Below are 19,103 nucleotides of genomic sequence, written 5' to 3'. Positions count from 1 at the left end.
GCTTTGGCCACGACTGGCTCATGTGAACTACAATTCCGACGCGGTGTTTTAACGTTTAGAAACGTCAATAATCATCGCTTGCGACACAGCTTTCAAAACATATGGCCCTTATCTTTCACCAGCGAGCAAAAATATACATTTACCGTAGCAGTTTCGTACAGTAAATCGGTGCCTCCATCCAATGAAACCACTTCCGCTACACTTCCCAAGTTCCGCTTACACACACGGGTGTTTGGCGCATGCTAGATAGCTAACAAAACTACCCTATGCAGAAGATGCCTACTTCCAATGACTCTTGCGTGTCATGTAACCATGCCTGAAAGCAGAACCATTTATTAGTCAGAGGAGATGTGCAACTGGGGGGAAACCTAACAGAATCATGGGCTGAAATTCATTCAATAAAGTTGTGTAGAAACATTACATCAGCCGAGGTCATAGTTTCCTTACATTTATTAAAATATGCAGATCCTGAGTCTAGATAGAAGCAAACTAAGCATTCAGAAATCTGTAAAATGTGTTAATCGTCAATCTTTCTTATTGCACTTATCTTATTGCAATCTTTCTTATCCTAAATATATACCAACATTATAATATTTGAATCAAAGGTGTTTTTCCACTAAAATAATATCTTTACCATACTGAATATTTGTGAGAGAGAAGCTTTCTCCCCATGCTGTGTTGTAGGGCTATTCTCCTGTGTTGTAGGGCTTCTATACTCCTGGGTAAAATGTCCTTTGACCACAGAGAACTTGTCTTTTTATCTTCTGGTCAGCTCTTCACCAATAATGTCAGCAAAAATACTTTTGCAGCTGTCTTATAAAATCTTAAACTCTATTGAAGTCTGATGGACAGAGCTATGAGGATCACAAACGCCGGAGCTCCTTTTCTTCTTAAGCTCGAGAAAAACATCCAATCCCTGTTTAGAGTCCTCTAGCTTTAGTAGTCGTTTCTCACAGAGCACTGCACAACCTCAGGCTCTCACATTGCACACACACACTCAGTCTTGAGTCTGCATGGCCCTCCTCTGTGACGCAATGGCGATGGACTTCTTGCGTAATGCGGAGGCGGCGGCCTCAGTGATGCCATGATAACTGTCGGTCTCGGCCGAGTCCTCGCTGTTCTGAGACTTGGTGGAGTCCTGGAAGTCTGGTTTCTGTCTCAGCGTTCTGTTCTGCTCCTCCTTCAGCTCCAGGTAGGCCCGGGAGAACGTGTGGAAGATGGAGGTGACGGGGAACGCCATCAGGAGGATCCCACTGAGGATGCTGCTGAGCGCCACCACCTGACCCGGGATGCTCCGCGGCACCATGTCCCCGTACCCCACCGTTGTCATGGAGATCACCGCCCACCAGTAGGTGCCAGGGATGCTGGTGAAGTCATACTTGGCGCCCATCTCGCTCTCCGCCAGGAACACCAGAGGGGAGAAAAGTGCCATGGCAACACACAGGAAAAGGAGGAGGAGGCCGAACTCGCGGGTGCAGCGTCGGACCGTCAGGCCTAAGGTCTGCAGCCCCAGGGAGTGGCGCGCCAGACGCATCACGTAGAAGATCCTCAGGGCCCGGAGTACCCGCAGCACCAGGCCCACCTTCTCCAGGTAGTTGTTCCCGCCGCTGGGCTTCTCCCCTCCCTCAGACAGAGAGTCTACGATCAAGGTAATGTAGTAGGGCAGGATGGCCACCACGTCGATGATGTTGAGGGGCGTCTTCAGGAACACACACTTGCTCGGCGTCTGGATGAAGCGCAGCAGGAACTCCAGAGAGAACCAGGCCACACACACCGTCTCCAGGACAAAGATATTGTAGCACCTCTGAGAACACTCACCCTGGAAGACAGAGGAAACCGTGTTAAGAAAAACACAGTGGAGGAGAGAGAAGAAAAAAGTGTTGTTGAAAAAGTTATGGGGTAAAAGTGTTAAGGTGAGCAACAATTATAATGCAAGACATTGTTAGGAAAGGACAATACATTCACTATTATAAAACACTATGGACAACTGTCTCCTAAATCACACAAGTCAGTTGTTCCTATCTGGCTCGAAGGACCAGTTCAAGAGCCACCTCATCTACACCAGCGTGGGGGGGGCTGGGGAGAAGAGGAGAGGGAGGGTGCCAGACTCCTCTACACCAGCGTGGGGGGGCTGGGGAGAAGAGGAGAGGGAGGGTGCCAGACTCCTCTACACCAGCGTGGGGGGGTTGGGGAGGAGAGGAGAGGAGAGGGAGGGTGCCAGAGAGCAGTGATTGAGGGAGAGCTGGAGAGGGTTTTGTACAGAGCAGCACACAAAAAAATCTGAATGTCCCTGTTAGTTGATTGGGATCAACAGGAAAAGAGATCAGTTTCTTTGATCAAACAGCCAGAGGGAGATGTCAATTTGTCTTCCTTTGTATTATAAAATAGACAGGCAGTCTGTCGGCAGTACTTTACATGATTTATAAAGGTAAGAGGAGAGGCTTTGACGATTCATTGAGGTTGAACACTGACTGAGGAAACACTATTCCCTTCCTTTAATTGACAAGACAGTTGGGCTATACAGTACAATGTACAACTCTTTTAGACAAACCACCCTGGTAGCAATATCTGGTCATACATACAGAATCTTTGTACCCAAGATATAAATTACTGGTGTCCATCCACACCAGTAATCTCTCTCTCTCCATTAAGTGAAAATGATTTCCTTCTTGGGATCAGCAGGGACAAAGCTAAAGCCAACTGTGACTACATTATAAATATATTAGACTTTCATTTACTTCTGACATGCTGAAATATCCTTACTTCCTGTAGCGTAATACATTTTCCATCTGCTCTAAATTGGTCCATAAATATTATATAACTGTAATTACATGTGATTATGAAAACAGGCCCAGAAGGAGAACTGTGAGAAAGGGGGAGGAGGGGGTGGAGGAGGGGGTGGATGCGTAAAGCCATCTATAATTATTTATTTGTATAAAAGAAATAACCCAAGCTGTTGGTCTCTCCTTTCATTGCACTCTCACTCTGGGAAACCTAGCTACGCTTCATCAACATGTTTAAGAACAAGTGAGCATAAAATAATGTCTTAATTACTTTTGCCAACTTTTTGTGACTTCCCTCTAGTTTCCTTCCGTTTCATTATACATTCTACCCAATTACTCCTTAAATGTTATTAGGGAACATGTGTCTTTGAGCAGCTGTTGAGCTCTAACCTGTTAGAGAATCATCACTTGTGAATAAGATGCAAGAGGTGCTTAAAAACCAATCCAGTGTGTCCTTGGAAACACATGGCATAGTGAGGGAGCGTAAGAACAGAGCTGGGGGGCAATTTAGATTCTCATTATTCTAGTAAAAATCATTTAATCAAAGCAAAGCTGTGTATCTGAAAGGCTTAGAAGGCAGAACAGAAATAAACATTCACAAATATATCACCCAGAGGAACATAAACCGTTCTTCCATGTTTACTAACTCAGACAACATGCAACCACGTCACTATGCTTGGTTATTCACAGAGCACAACAATAAACCCACTGGCACAGACGTCTGGTTGAGTTATTAACTAACGTGAATTCAACATGAAGTTAACAAAAGATGCCACCATGACATTGGATTTAGGTTAAAAGTTGGGTAAAAAAAATACAAAATTCCCTTGAGTTGATGACTTTTGTAAATCCAATCAGTTTTCCACGTTGATTCAACGTCATCACATCGTTGTTTTTTGTTTGTTAAAATGACATGGAAACAATGTTGATTCAACCAGTTTTTGCCCTGTGGGAAGTGTGCGTGCGCACAAGTGTAAAACATATTTACAATTTGACCTGTCGTTGTTGTAGTAACGTTGTCCTTTGGTGGGAATCTTTCTAGTTGAGTAGGCTACCTCACCGCAGACCCCTGTCCCCCTTCCCCATGCCCTACAGTGCTCTGTGATACACAGACACGGCTACAGTGGATCAAATTAAAAACGCACAATTATCCAATTCAGCAAACATGCTACTCTGACCATATCAGAGCTCCAGACAGGCATGCAGCAGCCATGTAGCGTGTTAACCAAACTTTTTCCACTCAGGCCCCCCTGCGTGCGCCACGTCTATTTCTATGGGCACAAGCACTGTTCATGAAACAATCTGTTCACACCCCTCTTGTTGGCGGAGAGAAAATGTTGCAGGTTTAAAGTGGGGTGAGGAGACGAGTGTTAATATAGCAGCTATGAACATGGCGGCCATTTTTGAATTTCAAGACTTCCCCATCTGAGAACACACATTTATTTGGTCTAGATTCTCCACCTTTTGTTTTAAATAAGAGCTGTGGTACATTCTCTATGTGAAGGAGTAGTAATCACTCATGTTTAGGAATGTATTTATGTTGTGTTTATATACTGTATCTAGGATCCTAAAATGTCAATTCATTGTCACATGTAATTCCAGTTAATTGACCTTTTCCAATCAGCTCAACCTTTTCCTGTTTGTTTTAATGTTAGACTGAGTGGAATCCCTCTGGGTACACCACATCAATCCAACATGGATAATTGGGTAATATTTGGTGGAGACGATCAATGACTACAGCCTATATTCACCCACTCAAAAAAGTCAGCTAAAGGTTAGTTGAATTTCCAATGTGTTATCACATATGCTTTCAACCATTTAAAAGCACAGCAAAGTTTAAATGGGAATGCAATGTCAGATATTTTGTTTATTTATACAACAGATGAATGTGTTAACACTTTGCTTAATTTAATAGCAGAACCAAATGACCTGGATTGCATTTGAGATTACATTAAAAAGAATATGGTGCAAGTGATTAATGCTATTCGAGATTTTGCGCAGATTATAAAAGCAATTGTGAAGATCTCCACAGACCTAAGACGACCTATGCATGCTACCTTGAAGATGCACGCTTTATAGGATTACATAAGAAGGAATTTAAAGTTACAGTAACCTCAATGTGGCCATGGATGCGTTACTCATTTTAAGATTGAGTGTTACATTCGTATGTAAGTTGATTACCTTTAGGCTATTTACTGTGTTATAAAAGTAATATTGAATTGTGTTTGGTTGACAATGCAAATATCAACATTTAAAGGAAATGTATCTACTGCTTGGATAGTTCCATCTGTACCACTGGCTTCGTCCCATTCTTTAACTTTCATTTTTGGTTGAGTTGCAGACATGAATCCAACATATCTTTTGTTAACTTGACGACAAGTTAATAGGCTATATATTGTTTTTCAAAAGTGATTCACGTCTCCATTTAAACAAAAAATCTAAGTTAAGGAATAGGACTAAATCAAACCAAACTTTAAATACACTTTCAATAATGTTTAATTTGATTTAGTCCTATTCTTTAACTATTTTTGGTTAAGATGTAGATGTGAATCCAACATATTAATTATTAATTTGTAGACAAACTCCTTCAAAATATTATAATTGATGATATATGATGTATTAAGTATGGTTACATTTCATTTGCTCTGTTAAACCTACCCTTTGGAATGACTTGGATAGCAACAGTGAATCTATTTAGTTTCAGGTGGGGATCTCATTAATTATTCTCATGATAGCACAGTCAGTGACAAAATCATATCTAAGCAGGGCTGGGCTTGGTTAAAACCCTGGATGGGAGACCAAAGTAGATGTAGATAGATCAATTCTCCACTAGGTGGTGCTGCCCAGCCTATTGTTATTTTTTCTGATAATGGATATAATATTGAAGATCTGATGTTGTTTTAAAGGTACAAGTGCAACAGAGAAACCTTGTATAAAATATGTTGACATTTCAAAATGGGAAAGCTGTTCTGAATGTGGCAGTGGTATCTAGTGGAAATCGCTCTGTCATTTCCCTTATTGCAAAAATGTTACACTGTTCGCTCAATTTCAGACTGTAGGCTGACACTTGGTAGTACATGTAGACTGTGGGCTGACACTTGGTAGTACATGTAGACTGTGGGCTGACACTTGGTATTACATGTAGACTGTGGGCTGACACTTGGTAGTACATGTAGACTGTGGGCTGACACTTGGTATTACATGTAGACTGTGGGCTGACACTTGGTAGTACATGTAGACTGTAGGCTGACACTTGGTATTACATGTAGACTGTGGGCTGACACTTGGTAGTACATGTAGACTGTGGGCTGACACTTGGTAGTACATGTAGACTGTGGGCTGACACTTGGTATTACATGTAGACTGTATGCTGACACTTGGTAGTACATGTAGACTGTAGGCTGACACTTGGTAGTACATGTAGACTGTAGGATGACACTTGGTAGTACATGTGGGCTGACACTTGGCAGTGCATGTAGACTGTAGGCTGACACTTGGTAGTACATGTAGACTGACACTTGGTAGTACATGTAGACTGGACTGACACTTGGTAGTACATGTAGACTGTGGGCTGACACTTGGTAGTACATGTAGACTGTGGACTGACACTTGGTAGTACATGTAGACTGACACTTGGTAGTACATGTAGACTGTGGGCTGACACTTGGTAGTACATGTAGACTGTAGGCTGACACTTGGTAGTACATGTAGACTGTGGACTGACACTTGGTAGTACATGTAGACTGTAGGCTGACACTTGGTAGTACATGTAAACTGTAGGCTGACACTTGGTAGTACATGTAGGCTGACACTTGGTAGTACATGTAGACTGTAGGCTGACACTTGGTAGTACATGTAGACTGACACTTGGTAGTACATGTAGACTGTAGGCTGACACTTGGTAGTACATGTAGGCTGACACTTGGTAGTACATGTAGACTGTAGGCTGACACTTGGTAGTACATGTAGGCTGACACTTGGTAGTACATGTAGACTGTAGGCTGACACTTGGTAGTACATGTAGACTGTAGGCTGACACTTGGTAGTACATGTAGACTGTGGGCTGACACTTGGTCGTACATGTAGACTGTGGGCTGACACTTGGTAGTACATGGAGACTGTGGGCTGACACTTGGTATTACATGTAGACTGTGGGCTGACACTTGGTAGTACATGTAGACTGTGGACTGACACTTGGTAGTACATGTAGACGGTGGACTGACACTTGGTAGTACATGTAGACTGTGGACTGACACTTGGTAGTACATGAGACTGTGGGCTGACACTTGGTAGTACATGTAGGCTGACACTTGGTAGTACATGTAGACTGTGGACTGACACTTGGTAGTACATGTAGACTGACACTTGGTAGTACATGTAGACTGTGGACTGACACTTGGTAGTACATGTAGGCTGACACTTGGTAGTACATGTAGACTGTAGGCTGACACTTGGTAGTACATGTAGACTGTGGACTGACACTTGGTAGTACATGTAGACTGTAGGCTGACACTTGGTAGTACATGTAGACTGTGGGCTGACACTTGGTTGTACATGTAGACTGTGGACTGACACTTGGTAGTACATGTAGACTGTGGACTGACACTTGGTAGTACATGTAGACTGTGGACTGACACTTGGTAGTACATGTAGACTGTGGACTGACACTTGGTAGTACATGTAGACTGTGGACTGACACTTGGTAGTACATGTAGACTGTGGACTGACACTTGGTAGTACATGTAGACTGTGGACTGACACTTGGTAGTACATGTAGACTGTGGACTGACACTTGGTAGTACATGTAGACTGTGGACTGACACTTGGTAGTACATGTAGACTGGACTGACACTTGGTAGTACATGTAGACTGGACTGACACTTGGTAGTACATGTAGACGGTGGACTGACACTTGGTAGTACATGTAGACTGTAGGCTGACACTTGGTAGTACATGTAGACTGTAGGCTGACACTTGGTAGTACATGTAGGCTGGACTGACACTTGGTAGTACATGTAGACTGTAGGATGACACTTGGTAGTACATGTGGGCTGACACTTGGTAGTACATGTAGACTGTAGACTGACACTTGGCAGTGCATGTAGACTGTAGGCTGACACTTGGTAGTACATGTAGACTGACACTTGGTAGTACATGTAGACTGTGGGCTGACACTTGGTAGTACATGTAGACTGACACTTGGTAGTACATGTAGACTGACACTTGGTAGTACATGTAGACTGTGGGCTGACACTTGGTAGTACATGTAGGCTGACACTTGGTAGTACATGTAGACTGTGGACTGACACTTGGTAGTACATGTAGACTGTGGACTGACACTTGGTAGTACATGTAGACTGTGGGCTGACACTTGGTAGTACATGTAGACTGTGGGCTGACACTTGGTAGTACATGTAGACTGTGGGCTGACACTTGGTAGTACATGTAGACTGTGGGCTGACACTTGGTATTACATGTAGACTGTGGGCTGACACTTGGTATTACATGTAGACTGTGGGCTGACACTTGGTAGTACATGTAGACGGTGGACTGACACTTGGTAGTACATGTAGACGGTGGACTGACACTTGGTAGTACATGTAGACTGTAGGCTGACACTTGGTAGTACATGTAGACTGTAGGCTGACACTTGGTAGTACATGTAGACTGTGGACTGACACTTGGTAGTACATGTAGACTGGACTGACACTTGGTAGTACATGAGACTGTGGGCTGACACTTGGTAGTACATGTAGGCTGACACTTGGTAGTACATGTAGACTGTGGACTGACACTTGGTAGTACATGTAGACTGACACTTGGTAGTACATGTAGACTGTGGGCTGACACTTGGTAGTACATGTAGGCTGACACTTGGTAGTACATGTAGACTGTGGACTGACACTTGGTAGTACATGTAGACTGTAGGCTGACACTTGGTAGTACATGTAGACTGTGGGCTGACACTTGGTAGTACATGTAGACTGTGGACTGACACTTGGTAGTACATGTAGACTGTGGACTGACACTTGGTAGTACATGTAGACTGTGGACTGACACTTGGTAGTACATGTAGACTGTGGACTGACACTTGGTAGTACATGTAGACTGTGGACTGACACTTGGTAGTACATGTAGACTGTGGACTGACACTTGGTAGTACATGTAGACTGTGGACTGACACTTGGTAGTACATGTAGACTGTGGACTGACACTTGGTAGTACATGTAGACGGTGGACTGACACTTGGTAGTACATGTAGGCTGACACTTGGTAGTACATGTAGACTGTAGGCTGACACTTGGTAGTACATGTAGACTGGACTGACACTTGGTAGTACATGTAGACTGTAGGATGACACTTGGTAGTACATGTGGGCTGACACTTGGTAGTACATGTAGACTGTGGGCTGACACTTGGCAGTACATGTAGACTGTGGACTGACACTTGGTAGTACATGTAGACTGACACTTGGTAGTACATGTAGACTGTGGGCTGACACTTGGTAGTACATGTAGACTGGACTGACACTTGGTAGTACATGTAGACGGTGGACTGACACTTGGTAGTACATGTAGACTGTATTCTGACACTTGGTAGTACATGTAGACTGGACCGACACTTGGTAGTACATGTAGACTGTAGGATGACACTTGGTAGTACATGTGGGCTGACACTTGGTAGTACATGTAGACTGTGGGCTGACACTTGGTAGTACATGTAGACTGTAGGCTGACACTTGGCAGTGCATGTAGACTGTAGGCTGACACTTGGTAGTACATGTAGACTGTCACTTGGTAGTACATGTAGACTGTAGGCTGACACTTGGTAGTACATGTAGACTGTAGGCTGACACTTGGTAGTACATGTAGGCTGACACTTGGTAGTACATGTAGGCTGACACTTGGTAGTACATGTAGACTGTAGGCTGACACTTGGTAGTACATGTGGGCTGACACTTGGCAGTGCATGTAGACTGTAGGCTGACACTTGGTAGTACATGTAGACTGACACTTGGTAGTACATGTAGACTGGACTGACACTTGGTTGTACATGTAGACTGTGGGCTGACACTTGGTAGTACATGTAGACTGTGGACTGACACTTGGTAGTACATGTAGACTGACACTTGGTAGTACATGTAGACTGTGGGCTGACACTTGGTAGTACATGTAGGCTGACACTTGGTAGTACATGTAGACTGTAGGCTGACACTTGGTAGTACATGTAGACTGTGGACTGACACTTGGTAGTACATGTAGACTGTAGGCTGACACTTGGTAGTACATGTAGACTGTAGGCTGACACTTGGTAGTACATGTAGGCTGACACTTGGTAGTACATGTAGACTGTAGGCTGACACTTGGTAGTACATGTAGGCTGACACTTGGTAGTACATGTAGACTGTAGGCTGACACTTGGTAGTACATGTAGACTGTAGGCTGACACTTGGTAGTACATGTAGATTGTGGGCTGACACTTGGTAGTACATGTAGACTGTGGGCTGACACTTGGTAGTACATGTAGACTGGGCTGACACTTGGTAGTACATGTAGACTGTAGACTGACACTTGGTAGTACATGTAGACTGTAGGCTGACACTTGGTAGTACATGTAGGCTGACAATTGGTAGTACATGTAGACTGTGGGCTGACACTTGGTAGTACATGTAGGCTGACACTTGGTAGCACATGTAGACTGTAGGCTGACATTTGGTAGTACATGTAGACTGTGGGCTGACACTTGGTAGTACATGTAGACTGTAGGCTGACATTTGGTAGTACATGTAGACTGTGGGCTGACACTTGGTAGCACATGTAGACTGGAGGCTGACACTTGGTAGCACATGTAGACTGTGGGCTGACACTTGGTAGTACATGTAGACTGTGGGCTGACACACCTGGTCATATACAGTGCCTTCAGAAAGTATTCACATCCCTAGACTTTCCCACATTTTGTTGTGTTACAGCCTGAATTTAAAATGGATTAAATTGATATTTTGTCACTGGCCTACACACAATACTCCATGTTTTTTGTTGTCGTCATGTTTACAAATTAATAAATGAAAAGCTGAACTGTCTTGAATCAGTAAGAATTCAACTCATTTGTTATAGCAAGCATAATTAACTTCACGATTAATAATGTGCTTAACAAGTCATATAACTTGCATGGACTCACTCTGTGTGCAATAATAGGGTTTAACATGATTTTTGAATGACTACTTTGTCTCTGTACCCCACACATACAATTATCTGTAAGGTAAATAATGACTCAACCACAAAGACCAGGGAGGTTTTGCAATGCCTCACAAAGAAGGGCACCTATTGATAAGGTAAACAAACAAAATAATATTTGGATGGTGTAACAATACACCCAGTCACTACAAAGATACAGGCATCCTTCCTAACTCAGTTGCCTGAGAGGAAGGAAACATCTCAGGGATTTCACCATGAGGCCAACGGTGACTTTAAAACAGCTACATAGTTTAATGGCTGTGGAAAATTGAGGATGGATCAACAACATTGTAGTTACTCCACAATACTAAGCTAAATGACAGAGTGAATAGAAGGAAACCTGAATAGAATAAAACTATTCCAAAACATGCATCCTGTTTGAAAAAAGGCACTAAAGTAATACTGCAAAAAATATGGCAAAGCAAATAACTTTTTGTCCTGAATACAAAGTATTATGTTTGGGGCAAATACAACACAACACATTACTGAGCACCACTATCCATATTTTCAAGCATAGTGGTGATGGCATCATGTTATGGTTATGCTTGTAAATCGTTAAAGACTGGGGAGTTTTTTAGGATAACAAAGAAAGGGAATGGAGCTCAGCACAGACAAAATCCTAGAGGAGAACCTGGTTCAGTCTGCTCTCCACCAGACACTGGGAGATTAATTCCCCTTTCAGCAGGACAATAACCTAAAACACAAGGCCAAATCTACACTGGAGTTGCTTACCAAGAAGACAGTGAATGTTGGCAGAGTTACAGTTTTGACTTAAATCTACTTGAAAATCTATGGCAAGACCTGAAAATGGTTGTCTAGCAACGATCAACAACCAATTGGACAGAGTTTGAATAATTTTTAAAGAATAAAAGTATTGGCTCGGGGGTGTGAATACTTAATTTAAATATGTCGGTATTTCATTTTCAATACATTTGCAAAAAAAATTTAAAACATGTTTTCACTTTGTCATTTTGGGGTATTGTGTGTAGATGGGTGAGAAAGAAAATGTATTCAATCAATTTCGTATCAGAGAATTCTACAGGAGAATGTCAGGCCATCCGTCTGAGCTGAAGCTGAAGTGCAGCTGGATCATGCAGCAAGACAATGATCCAAAACACACAATCAAGTTTACATGAAAATGGCTAAAAAGCAATACATTTGAAGTTTTGGAATTGCCTAGTCAAAGTCCAGACCTAATCCCAATTGAGATGTAGAAGGACTTGAAACAAGCAGTTCATGTTTGAAAACCAACAAATGTCGCTGAGTTAAAGCAGTTCTGCATGGAAGAGTGGGCCAAAATTCCTCCACAGTGAAGTGAGAGACTGATCAACGACTACAGGGAGCGTTTGGTTGGAGTCATTACAGCTGAAGGTGGCACAACCAGTTGAGTGTAAGGGGGCAATTACTTTTTCACACAGGGGCATTAGTGTTGCATAACTTTTTTAATTAAATAAGTATGTAATTGTTGTGTCATTTGTTCATGCAGGTTCCTTTTATCTAATATTAAGTTTTGGTTGAAGATCCGATAACATTCAGTATCAAAAATATGCATAAATATAGAATCTGAAAGGGGGAAAATAATTTTTCTTCACGGCACTGTATACTGTATGCAAGAGAGGAGACAGAGTGAGGGAACAAGCAATAATTTTATTAATTCAAGACTAAAGTATCCCAAAGTCTCATGAGGAGGATTCAGAGTAAAAAATGAGTTATTAGTATTCCATTTACGAACAGAAAAGCAACAATTCAAGGCAGAACAATTTAAAGATTTAAAGCAATTTCCCCTCGTTCTCTTTCACCTGTAAAGATGGTAACCTGAAAGCTCAGCTCTCCATTAAATCAGCCAGAGATTTCCCCAGTTATTTATCAGAGAGATGAAAACGGATAAAACAAGTCCTACATTTCCACAGACGTTACAGGGGGAGAAATAAGCCATTTTGACATTGATGAAATAGACATCCCAATTCTACTCTCTGAGGAGATAACTCTGTGGACACATTACATAGAGGACACACACCGTTTTTAAATCCTCTATTCATCCAGAGAGAGACAATAAGCAGACCCATAAAACTGTGTGTGTATGTGTGTATGCATGCAGCTGTTATATGGCCCCGAATCACTCTCAGAGCAGTATTAGAACGGTCAAGCTGAGTGCTTTAAAATCACCATCATCACCTTGGATTTGTCCTCTGACGCTTTTACACAAACCACAACATTGTTTCTGTTTCAATGGATCCACACCTGCACACAGGCAAAGAGATGTGAAAGTTAGAGCCTAACTGGAGTCAGGAAGACAAGGGTTGTCGGAACATCTCTGAGCAGGTGAGACAAGCCTGTCCTCTGGACGGAGGAACAAGCTAAATTCCTGAACAGAATGTAACATTTAACATGGTTGAGGATGCCAGCTCTTAGTTTAAGACTACAAATGTACAGTTGAAGTCAGAAGTTTACATACACCTTAGCCAAATATATTTCAACTTAGTTTTTCACAATTCCTGACATTTAATCCTCGTAAAAATCCCCTGTCTTAGGTCAGTTAGGGTCACCACTTTATTTTAAGAATGTGAAATGTCAGAATAATAGTAGAGAATGATTTATTTCAGCTTTTATTTATTTCATCACATTCCCAGTGGGTCAGAAGTTTACATACACTCAATTAGTATTTGGTGGTAGCATTGCCTTTACATTTTTTAACTTGGGATAAACGTTTCGGGTAGCCTTCCACAAGCTTCCCACAATAAGTTGGGTGAATTTTGGCCCATTCCTCCTGACAGAGCTGGTGTAACTGAATCAGGTTTATAGGCCTCCTTGTCGCACACACTTTTTCAGTTCTGCCCTCAAATTTTCTATATTGAGGTCAGGGCTTTGTGATGGCCACTCCAATACCTTGACTTTGTTGTCCTTAAGCCATTTTGCCACAACTTTGGAAGTATGCTTGGGGTCATTGTCCATTTGGAAGACCCATTTGCAACCAAGCTTTAACTTCCTGATTGATGTCTTGAGATGTTGCTTCAATATATCCACTTAATTTTTCTTCTCATGATGCCATCTATTTTGTGAAGTGCACCAGTCCCTCCTGCAGCAAAGCACCACTACAACATGATGCTGCCACCCCCGTGCCTCATGGTTGGGATGATGTTCTTCAGCTTGCAAGCATCCCCCTTTTTCCTCCAAACATAACGATGGTCATTCTGGCCAAACAGTTCTATTTTTGTTTCATCAGACCAGAGAACATTTCTCCAAAAAGTACGATCTTTGTCCCCATGTGCAGTTGCAAACCGTAGTCTGGCTTTTTTTAAATGGCGGTTTTGGAGCAGTGGCTTCTTCCTTGCTGAGTGGCCTTTCAGGTTATGTCGATATAGGACTCGTTTTACTGTGGATATAGATACTTTTGTACCTGTTTTCTCCAGCACCTTCACAGGGTCCTTTGCTGTTGTTCTGGGATTGATTTGCACTTTTAGCACCAAAGTACGTTCATCTCTAGGAGACAGAACTTGTCTCCTTCCTGAGCGGGTTGACGGCTGCGTTGTCCTATGGTGTTTATACTTGCATACTATTGTTTGTACAGATCAACGTGGTACCTTCAGGGGTTTGGAAATTTCTCCCAAGGATGAACCAGACTTGTGGAGGTCTCCAATTTCTTTCTGAGGTCTTGGCTGATTTCTTTTGATTTTCCCATGATGTTAAGCAAAGAGGCACCGAGTTTGAAGGTAGGCCTTGAAATACATCCACAGATACACCTCCAATTGACTCAAATGATGTCAATTAGCCTGTCAGAAGCTTCTAAAGCCATGACATCATTTTCTGGAATTTTCCAAGCTGTTTAAAAAGGCACAGTCAACTTAGTGTATGTAAAGTTCTGACTCACTGGAATTGTGATACAGTGAATTATAAGTGAAATAATCTGTCTGTAAACAATTGTTGGAAAAATTACTTGTGTCATGCACAAAGTAGATGTCCTAACCGACTTGCCAAAACGATAGTCTGTTGACAAGAAATTTGTGGAGTGGTTGAAAAACGAGTTTTAATGACTCCAACCTTAGTGTATGTGAACTTCCAACTTCAACTGTAGTAGATTTTTATCCTGCTGGTCTAGTTGTTCATGAGTTTAGCTTATTGCTGAAACATCACATCATGATAAACTGATTCTGAATCTACATCTCAATAAAGAAAGTGTTCTGGGGATTTAATTCGTTTCATTTGCAGCCATAGTGGGAAGATCTGTGCCATCAGAAGCCTGCTGGTAATGGATATTAGCTAAATGGAAGAGGATGGTGGGTGGACTCCATTCAAAAAAGGTTATTAGCTCTGGCTAATGAAGATAGTTGATCTGGATTTCACTGAAGTGTTTAGTCACAATATTGTTCTGCTTAACAATAACACATGAAAATACAGCCCACAGCATAACCTACACACCTACAGCATGGGACTACACAACTCTCCTTCACCCCCCCCCCCCCTTACGAAAAAAGATCGCAGTCAGAGTGCAGTATAACTGCACCGTTTTCTTTTACTGCAGTCATTTTTTAAGTGTAACTGCAGTTAGAGTGCAGTATAACTGCAGTTCAACTGCCGTACACTGCAGTTATTCTGCAATTGCTGCGTCCAAAATACCAGTCGACTGCAGTTACTGCACTTTTACAGCAATTTCAAAATGCCAATCTTTTTTTGTAAGAGTCCAAACATTGAGATGGGAACACACAGAAAACATTCCATAATACCGCTCCCTATCACCAAGTATTCTTGTTTGTTTGTCAAGTCTCTCTCTCCCTCTCATTGTAACACAGCAGTTGTATATATCCTTGCCTGACCTCGGTCTCCCTCAGTCACTTACAGTATTTACTCTTCTAAAGCTCATCCAGTAACCTCACCTCCACTAATAGGAAATGAGCACTCCAAGGGAAGGTCTTGGTTTGGGTAGTTAGCTCGCTAACGCTATCCCTCTTTGTACTGTAGCTAACCCTCCATGTAGCAGGCTCTCTAACCATCCATGTAGCTACTGTATCTAGGGACTACAGACAATCATGGATGTATATGTGTAGGGAAGTATTTAAACACTTGATTAGGTCCAACCTCTGATCTTTCCAAGCATTTTTTATATGCTAAAACAGGATATAAATTGTAAGAAAAATAAGAAAACATATCAAATCATACTACTGTATGTAAACGTTTCCCTCAAAACCTTCCCCACAGAGACCGACGTCTTGCATCCGGATTGGCTAAACACATTCTTCGCACGCAGTGCCACCAACGCAGCCCGCTACCAAGGACTGTGGGCTCTCCTTCTCCGTGGCCGACGTGAGTAAAACATTTAAACGTGTTAACCCTCGCAAGGCTGCCAGCCCAGACGGCATCCCTAGCCGCGTCCTCAGAGCATGTGCAGACCAGCTGGCTGGTGTGTTCACAGATATATTCAATCTCTCCCTATCCCAGTCTGTTGTCCCCACATGCTTCAAGATGGTCACCATTGTTCCTGTACCCAAGAATGCAAAGGTAACTGAACTAAATGACTATCGCCCCGTAGCACTCACCTCTGTCATCATGAAGTGCTTTGAGAAACTAGTCAAGGATCATATCACCTCCACCCTATCTGACACCCTAGACCCACTTCAATTTGCTTACCGCCACAATAGATCCACAGACGATGCAATTGCCATTACTCTGCCCTATCCCATCTGGACAAGAGGAATACCTATGTAAGAATACTGTTTATCGACTATAGCTCAGCATTCAACATCATAGTACCCTCCAAGCTCATCATTAAGCTCGAGGCCCTGGGTCTGAACCCCGCCCTGTGCAACTGGGTCCTGGACTTCCCGACGGGTCGCCCCCAGGTGGTGGGAAACATCACCGTCACTCCGCTGATCCTCAACACTGGGGCCCTACAATGGTACATGCTCAGCCCCTTCCTGTACTCCCCGTTCACCCACAACAGCGTGGCCAAGCACGCCTCCAACGCAATCATCAAGTTTGCAAACGACACAACAGTAGTAGGCTTGATTACCAAAGATGACGAGACAGCCTACAGGGAGGAGGTGAGGGCTCTGGGAGTGTGGTGCCTGGAAAACAACCTCTCACTCAACAAAACAAAGGAGATGATTGTGGACTTCAGGAAACAGCAGAGGGTGCACCCTCCTATCTACATCGACGGGACTGCAGTGGAGAAGGTGGAAAGCTTCAAGTTCCTGGGCGTAGACATCACTGATAAACTAAAATGGACCACCCACACACACAGTGTGGTGAAGAAGGTGTAACAGAGCCTCATCAACCTCAGGAGGCTAAAGAAATTTGACTTGTCAACTAAAACCCTCAAACTTTTACAGATGCACAATTCAAAGCATCCTGTCGGGCTGTATCACCGCCTGGTATGGCAACGGCAACGCCCGCAACCGCAAGGCTCTCCAGAGTCTGGTGCGGTCTGCCCAACGCATTACCGGAGGCAAACTACCCACCCTTCAGGACACCTACAGCACCCGATGTCACAGGAAGGTCAAAAAGATCCTCAAGAACATCAACCACCCGAGCCACTGCCTGTTCACCCCGCTATCATCCAGAAGGCGAGGTCAGTACAGGTGCATCAAAGCTGGGACCGAGAGATTAAAAAACAGCATCTATCTCAAGGCCAGACTGTTAAACAGCCATCACTAGCACATTAGAGGCTGCTGCCTGTAGGCATAGACTAGAAATCACTGGCCACTTTAAGGAATGGAACACTAGTCACTTTAATAATGTTTACATATCTGGCATTAGTCATCTCATATGTATATACTGTATTCTATAGTATCTTAGTTACTTAATAATGTTTACATATCTGGCATTACTCATCTCATATGTATATACTGTATTCTATAGTATCTTAGTTACTTAATAATGTTTACATATCTGGCATTACTCATCTCATATGTATATACTGTATTCTATAGTATCTTAGTTACTTAATAATGTTTACATATCTGGCATTAGTCATCTCATATGTATATACTGTATTCTATAGTATCTTAGTTACTTAATAATGTTTACATATCTGGCATTAGTCATCTCATATGTATATACTGTATTCTATAGTATCTTAGTTACTTAATAATGTTTACATATCTGGCATTAGTCATCTCATATGTATATACTGTATCTTAGTCCATTCCGCTCTGACATCGCTCGTCCATATATGTATGTAGTCTTAATTCATTTCTACTTAGATTTGTGTGTATTGGGTATATGTTGTGTAATTTGTTAGATATTACTTGTTAGATATTACTTGTTGGATATTGCTGCACTGTCTGCTAGAAGCACAAGCATTTCGCTACACCCGCAATGACATTGGATAAAATTGGATTTGATTTGAACTAGCTAACCCTCCTTGTAGTTAGCTCTCTAACCATCCTTGTAGCTACTGTAGCGCGTTACCCTTACAAAAAAAGATAGCATTTTTCAAACTGCAGTAATTGCAGCATACTGCAGTTATACTGCACTCTGACTGCATTTTTTTTGTAAGGGTAACCCTCCTTGTAGCCAGTGGCGGTTCTAGACCATTTCAACTGGGGGGCCAAGCTGGGGCCAGTTGTACTGTTAGAGGGGCAGGTTACATTAGACGTTATTGTTGTCATATCGTTTTCTTCACTCATTAGCAGGCAAAAGACCATGTTCATAATCATTCAACAATTTATTTGCATTTTCTGTCTAATAATAGGGATGTAAAAAAAAAACGATAGCAAAAATGTATGTAAAAATTATTTCATACTCCACATTTAGGGGGGCCACAAGGGGGTCCAAAATTGTTGTCACAGGGGCACTGCCCCCCCCCCCAGAACCGCTAGTGCTTGTAGCTACTGTAACTAGCTAACCCTCCATGTCGCTTGCTCACTAATCCTCCTTGTAGCTACTGTAGCTTGCAATCCATCCTTGTAGCTACTGCAACTAGCTAACCCTCCTTGTAGTCAGCTCTCTAACCCTCCTGGTAGCTACTGTAGCGCGATAACCCTCATAGTTACTGTAGCTCGCTAACCCTCCTTGTACTCCGATTAATTTCCCCTTTGAAGATACAGCACTTCCTCAGTCCCCTCACCCCCCTCTCCATCGTTCTTTCACC

General features: G+C 42.6%; 1 protein-coding gene across 1 annotated transcript in view; it reads right to left on the bottom strand.

Moving 5' to 3' along the window:
• Nucleotides 1–432: 432 nt before the first annotated feature.
• Nucleotides 433–19,103, bottom strand: part of LOC115175758 (potassium voltage-gated channel subfamily G member 2) — a 36,521-nt gene continuing 17,850 nt past the window's right edge. The window contains exon 4 of the mRNA XM_029735240.1: nucleotides 433–1,819. Within this exon, the coding sequence (XP_029591100.1) occupies nucleotides 998–1,819 (822 nt within the window). The 3' untranslated portion in view covers nucleotides 433–997. The remainder of the gene's footprint in view (nucleotides 1,820–19,103) is intronic.

The sequence above is a fragment of the Salmo trutta genome, chromosome 36, assembly GCF_901001165.1.
Source record: "Salmo trutta chromosome 36, fSalTru1.1, whole genome shotgun sequence".
NCBI lineage: Eukaryota > Metazoa > Chordata > Actinopteri > Salmoniformes > Salmonidae > Salmo > Salmo trutta.
This window is presented reverse-complemented; position numbering and strand designations above follow the sequence as displayed.